The 9,533-nt window shown below is 43.4% G+C and overlaps 1 protein-coding gene across 9 annotated transcripts; it reads left to right on the top strand.

Annotated features, from left to right (window-relative positions):
* Positions 1 to 625: 625 nt before the first annotated feature.
* Positions 626 to 9,195, top strand: LOC117560155 (ETS domain-containing protein Elk-3-like). 9 transcript variants are annotated; one of them, XM_034236957.1, is made up of 7 exons: positions 626 to 880; positions 1,775 to 1,915; positions 2,954 to 3,028; positions 3,982 to 4,209; positions 4,324 to 5,025; positions 6,471 to 6,593; positions 8,217 to 9,195. In XM_034236957.1, the coding sequence occupies exons 4-7, from the start codon at positions 4,003 to 4,005 to the stop codon at positions 8,310 to 8,312; spliced, it is 1,128 nt and encodes a 375-aa protein (XP_034092848.1). In that variant the 5' UTR covers positions 626 to 880; positions 1,775 to 1,915; positions 2,954 to 3,028; positions 3,982 to 4,002; the 3' UTR covers positions 8,313 to 9,195. The 9 variants fall into 9 exon arrangements, with proteins under 9 accessions (XP_034092848.1, XP_034092846.1, XP_034092843.1 ...); XM_034236955.1 differs by having other exon boundaries at positions 1,751 to 1,915; positions 2,959 to 3,028; XM_034236952.1 differs by having other exon boundaries at positions 1,751 to 1,915.
* The last annotated feature ends 338 nt before the right edge of the window (positions 9,196 to 9,533 follow it).

Raw genomic sequence — 9,533 nt, 5'->3', positions numbered from 1 at the left:
TTGTTTGTGTATTTCATGGCCGATGTGTTGTATGTGTGGATTGTTTTGGTGCTCAGAATTGTGTGTAATTCTAGGGGGGAGAGAGTAACAGTTGTAAATATGCAGTGGGATTTATTTGTAAATCATTTTGTAATCACACAAATTCTGTGTTCTTCATTTATTGAATGTTCAATACCTGTGCAAGGTGAGAGATCAGTGGGCGGAACCTCTGAAGTGTGGTCGCTGTGCCCAGAGGATTCTTTTTATGGTGACTTCCCCCTTCATATTGTGTCCCTCACGTTTCATCGCCCTTTCTGTAAATGTTCCACGTGAGAGGAGTCATTGTGAGGGAAACTGAATATAAGACTGATTTGTTAAAACACAAAACACAACGCAGAGACCGCTTAACGACACAATACACATATGTGTGTGTGTGTGTGTGGTGTGTGTGTGTGTTGTGTGTGTGTGTGTGTGTGTGTGTGTGTGTGTGTGTGTGTGTGTGTGTGTGTGTGTGTGTGTGTGTGTGTGTGTGTAGGAACATGAACCCCTCCCGGTGAGCAGGAAGAGGGTGACGTCAGTTGTCATTTGGCTCCGCACTGTGTTTGAGAGTGAGAGAGAGAGTGTGTGTGTGTGTGTGTGTGTGTGTGTGTGTGTGTGTGTGTGTGTGTGTGTGTGTGTGTGTGTGTGTGTGTGTGTGTGTGTGTGTGTATATTTACACAGACGGGAATACTGAGCCAAAGGAAGTGCGCCGGTTCTCCGTCTGCGCGTCCTGACTTCCTGCTCTGAGTTGGACAGAAAGGAGCTGCGGACCGCAGCAGCATGGAGCCCCTCACACACACGCCGCTGTAGACTCACACACACATCCCAGACGGACAGAGGTGCGGCGGCCGTCCACAGCAGGGTAGGTACAAGTTTCGATTTACTTTAAACTTTTTCTAAGTTTATAGGGACGCAAGAAAACTGCAATTAGCTTTTATGATATTTGCTCAAACCTGCATGGTTTCAGATATTAACTGTAAAAATGAAATCCACATTGAAGCTGCGCGTAAAATGTTAAATCTGTGCGTAATAAGCGTAAAAGCTGTGCATAAAGGTGGTCGCCTTATGCGTTCTCTGCTTTGGCACATATTACAAATGCTTTTAGTTGCAACTTTCCAAAATAAAGTAATACAAGAGGTTACTGTACGAGCTGTTATGGACACATTTGCCATGGCTCCTCTAAAATCTAGTTGTAGACTTTCTGGTTTGTCTGGACCTCGCAGACTAATTGCCATGCACTTCCGGATTGAAGCTGGCAGCAGACAACATCTTGAAAATGAGTCACTGGTGCAAAACAAAGAACCATTTCAGTTCCAGTAGAACTCCCCCCCCCCCCCCCCCCCCCCCCCCCCCACGTCTGATACATTCCTGATCAGATCATTATAACTGCAGAAGGTGAGCACAGATCAAACACAGTCTGACATAATTCATAGAGGAATTCTCCATATTATGTGTGTATGTGTCTGTGCGTGTGTGTGTTTGTGTCTGTCTTTGTGAAAGTGTGTATTTGTTGAGATGTTGCTCAAAGTAAACTTCAGCATCCACTTAGAGTTAAAAATAACATCTTAATACAAAAACATAGGTGTGTGTGTGTGTGTGTGTGTGTGTGTGTGTGTGTGTGTGTGTGTGTGTGTGTGTGTGTGTGTGTGTGTGTGTGTGTGTGTGTGTGTGTGTGTGTGTGTGTGTGTGTGTGTGTGTGTGTGTGTGTGTGCACGTGCGTGGTGGTTCCCAGTGACAGGACGTCTACCTCCTGCAGGGGGAAGGCCTTTCCCGGGAAGACGCCCCTGGAGCTGAATGACAGGAAGTCCTCGTTTAGACAGACAGCACTGCTCCCCTCACTTAACACACACACCCATGCAGGAAAAGGAAGCGGTGGAGGTTGTGTGTGTTTGTGACGGTGGGTCATTGTTTGCACCACACACACTTTCCCCCCTCTGCTGGGTGGTATCCTGTTAGAATGACAGAGAGAGAAAGGAGGATTTTCATATTTGATTATAATATCAAATATAAATCGCTTCATGTTCTCCAATGCTTCTCCTCTTCTGAGGCTAATGGTTGCCATGGGGATATTCTCATACTGACAAATTAAATCTGTTTCTGATTACTTATTTGTTGTTTGTCTTTTGGCAATAAGTAGTTTGTACTTGCTTCTAATAAAGGAAGATTGAATGAATGAAATCAAAGTGATGGAGAGAGAGACAGGGTGGCGGGGAGAGAGACAGACAAACACATCACTCATCACACACATCACTACATCTCTCATTTTAATTAAAAAAAGATACAAATAATAATAATAACAATAATAATTTTAATTAAAAAATTTGAACGCAGCCAAAGTCTCTGAGTCCATGACTTAAAAGAGTCTGAGTTCATATGCAAGATATAGATTCAATATTTTGTTCACATATACAGTGAGAGAAATGTTGGGGTTGTTTACATGCTTCGATGAATAGTCGATTCTGATTCGTTAATCACAACATTATAGTCTGTTTTTATCCCGAGTAGGAGAGAACTGCTATGAATAACAGACTGTTGGTATGGACATCGTTCATTTAGGGGTGCAATGAAATTATTTTAAATGATTTATTGTGTCCACGGATTAATGTAGCATAAGTATAAGAGACACAACATGTTGAGTCCTGCATCAAACGTTTATTTAGTTTTGCAATAATACCCTGCTTGCTGTACCTCATGCGTTACATGTGTGTGAGTGGCTTCAGTGTGTGGATGTGAGGATGTGGAAAACATGGCAGCAGTGAAAGAGCGTGGTTACCAATTCCTTGTCCTCCCTGCCCACCTACCCTCCTTTCTTTCCGTGTTTCTTAAAATGTCTTCCATGGCATATGAATACCTTTGTCACAATCTGATGAAGGACCCAAATGCAGCACTCGAGAAACCAAAGAGTATTGACAATATACTTTATTGGTATTACCAGAGCAGAGGGATACCAGCAGAACAGTAACAGCCGGATGACGTGCAGGCAAGCGAACCGGAGGACAGCGGGCAGAAGGTGAGTCAGGGCCGGGCAGAGGGTCAGGGAGCAGGCGAGGCGGTCAACGTAGGTACAGGCAGGGTCAGACAGCAGGCAAGGCAGGATAGTCCAAGGACAGGCAGGATCAGGGATCAGGCAAGGCAGGATAGTCCAAGGACAGGCAGGATCAGGTAAGGCAGGATAGTCCAAGGACATGCAGGTCAGGGATCAGGTAAGGCAGGATAGTCCAAGGACAGGCAGGTCAGGGATCAGCAGAGCAGGCAGGTCGGGGACAGGCAGGGTCAGAACCGGGTAGGCAATCTGATGACAAACGCGTGAAAGACTAGCATGAAGGCAAAGTAGGATCTGGCAACGGGTGTGTGTCTGGTGAGGGTTTAAATACTGCCAGTGACTAATGGGTGCCGTAGAGAAAGAGAGTGAGCAAAAACGTGTGTGTGGTTAACAGGTGAGACAGGTGAATGGAAAACTACTGGTGAATGATGGAGCAGACTGTGACAACCTTAACAGTCTAAGATGAAATCGTTTTAAATTATAAAAACATTTAAATACATCTAAATACCATGTAAATAGATATAAAGTACCTTTCAGTTACTTTATATTATTCTGCAACAATTTCCTTGACATGTCATGCAAGAATGAACTCATTGAATTTAAAGTTTATAGCTGCATTAATCAGCAATAATAACAATGATAGAAGTGTTGCGAACATTGACAAAGCAGTAGATGATTATCACCTAACAACATGCCTCCAAATGAATGTTAATGTTATGTTTGCACACATTTGAAACAACAGGGAGTAATGTAACCTCCTAATGTAATGTATAACTGTTCAAAAAGTGCTCAAACTTCACGTGTGCTAAAAGTCCAATATATAATATATAATATTTGTGCTGTAAAGTATTGCATTTTGTTCACTACAGAATGGTTGTCTAGTGACTGTCCTCTCACTGAGTCTTGCCTCTCCTCTGCAGATCGCCAGTCTCTCCTCCGTCATGGAGAGCTCCATCACTCTCTGGCAGTTTCTGCTGCAGCTGCTCATCGACCAGAGCCACCAACATCTGATCTGCTGGACGTCCAGCGACGGAGAGTTCAAGCTGCTGAGGGCAGAGGAGGTGGCCAAGCTGTGGGGGCTGCGCAAGAGCAAGACCAACATGAACTATGACAAGCTGAGCCGAGCCCTGCGCTACTACTACGACAAAGTATGCACATTTTCAAATGATTGCATTGTTCTTGCTTTGGTGTTTATCATCGTCCTAAGGGCCTTGAAACCCAACTGAAATTAAAATTCGAAATCTTGTCTTGTTGCTCTGCAGAACATTATAAAGAAGGTGATCGGCCAGAAGTTTGTCTACAAGTTTGTGTCCTTCCCTGAGATCCTTAAGATGGACCCTGCAGCAGTGGAGTCAGGCCACAGTGAGGGAGGGGGGGGGGGGCTGTCAGAGCCTGAGGCTGAAGACGAGGATGGGGGTGGGAGGAACCAGTACCACCTCTCAAGTATGTACTCCTCCTTCCCCGTCAGCTCCCTGCAGCCCCCCTTAGAACCTCATCGTCCCATCAAGACAGAACCCAGAGCCGATCGCCATCGCGACAACTCCTCTGTCATCAGATTCGTAACAAACCGTGGCCACTCCTCCCTACCCCCCACTCCACCCCCATCCTCAACTGAGACCTCTGATTTCTCCAGACCATCTCCTCGGCTGGCCCGCTCTTCCTCCTGCTGCTCCTCCCCGCCACAGAGCCCCGCCCACACACAGTGGAAGGGGCGGAGCTCAGAGACTGATGAGTTAGAGCTGACTGCTCAGCCTCTGAACCTGTCCTCTGGGCAGAGGGAGAGAGTGAGGTTGCATGGTGCACCAATGCCAGAGAGGATTAGATTGGCCAATAGACGAAAACACAAAGGCTTGGAAATCTCTGCCTCCTCTCTCCTGCTGACAGGAAGTGACCTCGTCTCTATTGCTCTCAACAGCCCGGCGCTGCCTTCAGGCTCCCTGACCTCTGCCTTCCTTACCACACAGGTAAAAACATCACACAGAACATATAACACCAGACCATTCACACATAGCTGTCCTGCAATACAGGTGGTTTGAGCAAAGACGAGAAGAACAAGACTAGGTAGGAAGATACATTTTGTGAATGAAGGAAGTTAAGCTTGTAGACAGGGAGGAGATGGAAGGAGGTGAGCTGGAAGAAGAGAGGAGGTGAGGGAGGAGGAGGAGGTTTATAAGTAAAGCCATATGTTCCTGAAGCCCCTGATTCACTGACATACCAAGTCTGTCTACATGCAGGAATTCAGCTGATGTATAAATAAATACAGATGGAGCAATGATGGGCTTCTGAGTGTACACTATATAGTTAATGGAAGCAAAAGTATATGCTAAATCAATCATTTTCATTTCATTTCTGATTTTTGTTTGTGATTAAGTGTTAGCAAAGAGCTGTTGGTTATTATCTACAGCCCCTTATTCACTTCCACCAGAGGCCTGTACTAGAAGCAGGATGTGCGGTTAGCGAGGTGCCTACAGGGTTAACTCAGAGTTTTCGGTACTAAGACGCTGGTTCACTTCTTGCCAGGGAAGATCGCCATGGTAACTAATGCTAAACACCTAATTTGATCCAGGGCAGGTTATGTTTGAGATAAGAAATGTGTTTAATTCAGGGATGTTCAAGGTTTAACTTCTTTATATTTGTCAAATATTATTATTAAGGTTTGCTTGAGTTACGGAGTTGTTATCCGCTTAGCGAGACCTTGTTTGTTAGGGTTAGTTAAGTCAGATAACACAAAGATATCCAGGGTCTGTTGAATTCTTCGTACAGGCCTCCGGACAGAACGGTCCCTGTAGTTATCCCTGTTCATCAGAAACCACTTTATGGTGATTACAGGGGTCTCTTTAGTCAAGCCGTGAGCTCTAGTTCAGAAATCAGACACATCTAACTACTGACGGTGGTACACCATAAGCCAGTCCTTAGAAAGTAGCTGGAAGCAAACTAGACTCAAACTCCTGCTGAGTGGTCCAAACAAAGAAGAGTTGAGAAACTAAAATTACCTGAGAAAAATGGAACTGGCAAAGCACAGCTTTTAAGAGAAAACAGATCCTCAAATGTATTTGTTAACATTTTAACTTTTCTAAAAGAAACATTTGAAGAGGATTTTGAGCTTAGAGGTTTCTGGCTGTTGTGATAGAACCAACCGTCTAATGTTTCCATAAAAGAACCAGACAGAAAACCAAACTGGCCTTAGGCAAATATGAAGTGACAGAAGAAAAAAAAAATAGATCTCATGAATTGTGTATGAGCAGAGCTTCCTGACCTGTTAAATCAGTCTGACTGAGAGCCCAGGTTGACTCCGGGCTCTGAGCTGGGGGAACTCCTCTCTGGACTTACTGCCAGAATAAACATCCATCTCAATCATTTCCATCCTGGTTTATTCATACTATTTCCATTATGGCATTTGTCAATGCAGGCTCCATCTGGTCTGCTGCTCACTTCTAGTTCTCTACTCTCCAATATCCATTTCTGGTCAAGCCTGAGCCCAATGGGACCCCTCAGCCCTGCACAACTACAGAGCCATGCCCCCCTCTTTCAGGTAAACACACACATAAACACTCACAAACATTTGGTATTGCTGCACACTTTGAGGGACTCATTGACGGCAGTGTAGCAAATGCAAGGGCTTTTATAAGTGGGCAAAAGACTCACTCATCAATAGATGTTACAAGTAGAAATCAGGGGCAGTAAACACACCCCTGCTGAAGTTCATCCACTCGGGGGGTTTGCTGCTACAAACTTACTTGGCATCTTTCGACAGTAGTTGATGGTAGCTGATGCTATGAAATGTTAGCAAACTGTAAATACTGTAGGTGATGCTGTCAGTTTACTGACCCTAAACCTCACTTGGTTCTCCTCAGTATTGGGGTGCAAAAAAAACACTTGCAACATATTCACTAGAGGAAAAATATAAATATGTATAACTTATTAAGTTATTCTTGAAGTCAATGGGAATTGAGAAATTCTTTAGTACAAGCTTAGCATCAATACATGTTACCTTTTATCGCAGAATGAATGTTAACTATGGTTTTATTGTGTGTTTACATAATTATCAGTTGATATCACTTTTTCAAATACAAAAAATGGAATGCACACTTTACTCTGCTTTCATGCCAGGTTTCATTTCTAACTATCGTGTGGAAAAACAATCTAACCTTCCTTTAATGGATGAACCTTTCAGAGAAAACACTGGCCTGCTGGTAATGGATACTAAATATTTGTATCTTTATGAACAGCAAATCCCTCTGTTCCAACGGCAGGAACTTTAGTCACTTTACACGGCAGACTTACCTCAAAAGTCGTTTTTTAAACAGTCGTGTGTCTGTAAGTGTGTGTGTGATACACTGCGTGCCAGGGTTTCACAATAAGTCACAGATGTTTCCGTTCTAAAGTGGACAAAAAGAGGGGGCAACTTCCTGTTGGCTAGGGGGAGCGGACTGGTTGGTCAGGAACCTCTCCCATCAACACACACACACACACACACACACACACACACACACACACACACACACACACACACACACACACACACACACACACACACACACACACACACACACACACACACTCGATGTTGGTGTTCTATCAGGTTTAAAGAGCATACACTCCTGTGAAGCATCAGCAGTCACACGAGAAGTGATGTGATACAACATTACTGTAGAACTAGGTAGTATTTTATAACTTGTGTAGTATTGTTAGTGGGACTACTTTATATCAAATAATAAGCTGTGTTGACTTTCTTTCTTTAGTGACTCAGGGATGTGGTTTCTCTAACTGTAATCTTCACTCTCTTAAAATGTCATATAAACATTCCTTTTCTCATTTCTAATAATTCATATATGACCAGTCAGCTCCATTGCCACTTTGGTTTGTGTCTTTAGTGCAAAAGTGTCTTTTAAAATGAAAAACCAGGTTTTTCCTCATCGGGCTGAAGTAGGCGTTTTTATTTATTTAAAATTAAGAACTGACTTTATATAAGTAATTCACCACTTTCTTCCTGCAAAGATTTAATAAAATACACAGTCATTTTTATGAAAGCCTGCAACCAATGTGGAACTATTGCAATATATTTTATACAGACACTGAATATTCCAGGATGCTCTTCATAAAAAAAGGGCAAGTGTTGAATATCATCTGTTAACCTCTGATTCCATCCCTACAGTTCCCCTCACTGCTGAATGGACACATCCCTCTGCCTTTACCCAGCGTGGACTCTCCCTCTCCTCTGCAGCTCTCCTACATTTCCCATCAGTCCTGATGGGACTGGAGCTAGGAGAGTGAATTGGGCCTCATCCAACGTTAGCCGTCAAACATCAGCCTGAGATGCACTTCCCTCACTGATGATACACAAGCTTTACCTGGAAGCTTTTCTCCCTCACAAGAGTATTTGTATTAGACATGTCATTGTGTGCAGTGTGTACACTACATTTGTGGGTTTTTTTTCATGCAAAGACATTTACCAGAGGTCAGACCTCATCTAATTGTGTGCCTCATCTCATTGTACTTGGTTTGAACTTCAGTGATACAGACTGGTTGCAATTGAACCAGTTAACCCTATGTATCCCCATGCCCTGCCTAATATCAATATCCTCACCAATGCCCTAAAGAAAAGAAAGATAGGTGGACCTTTATTGATTCAACTCAGTTTTCCAATCTGTTTTTTATACACGCACATGCATTTTCTGTTACACAGTTACATACACACAGTTATATTCGTCAAGTCCCTACAGACTGAACCACTGCCGCCCAACAGAGGTCGAAGGGATCTATATAATCTACAGACCCTAGTACATCTTCCTTATCATTTATTGTTTGATGCCACTGTGGTCAACAGTTTGAAGGCTCAATATGAAGTGACAGCCAGGTTTGGATAGATATGCTTAGCAAAGGAAAGGGCACAGAACAGGAAATAGTCTGGTTTATTCAGTCCAAATGTTGCAAAATCTAAAATTAACTAATTAACATCTACAGTGGAGGAAATAAGTATTTGATCCCCTGCAGATTTTGTAAATGTACACTTAGTCTGTAATTTTAATCGTAGGTTTATATAAACAGTGAGAGTAAGAATATCAAAAGGAAAATCCAGAAATGTACATTATATAAAAGATAAAAATGTATTTGCATTAAACTGTGGGAAATAAGTATTTGATCCCCTTGCAGAACATGTGTTAGTACTTGGTGGAGAAACCCTTGTTGGACGCACAGAGGTCAGACGCTTCTAGTTGGTCTCCAGGTTTGTGCACATCTCAGGAAGGATGTTGGTCCACTCCTTTCTGAAGATCCTCTCCAAATCCTTCAGGTTTTGAGGCTGATGCCGGGCATCTCGAAGCTTCAGCTCCCTCCACAGATCTTCTATGGGATTAAGGTCCAGAGACTGGCTCCATCACCTAAATGTGCTTCTTCTTTAGCCACTCCTGTGTTGCCTTGGCCGTATGTTCAGGGTCATTGTCCTGCTGGAAGACCCATCCATGACCCATTA

This window comes from Gymnodraco acuticeps, unplaced genomic scaffold, assembly GCF_902827175.1.
Source record: "Gymnodraco acuticeps unplaced genomic scaffold, fGymAcu1.1, whole genome shotgun sequence".
NCBI lineage: Eukaryota > Metazoa > Chordata > Actinopteri > Perciformes > Bathydraconidae > Gymnodraco > Gymnodraco acuticeps.
The sequence above is the reverse complement of the archived record's forward strand: the minus strand, read 5'-3'. Positions and strand labels throughout refer to the sequence as shown.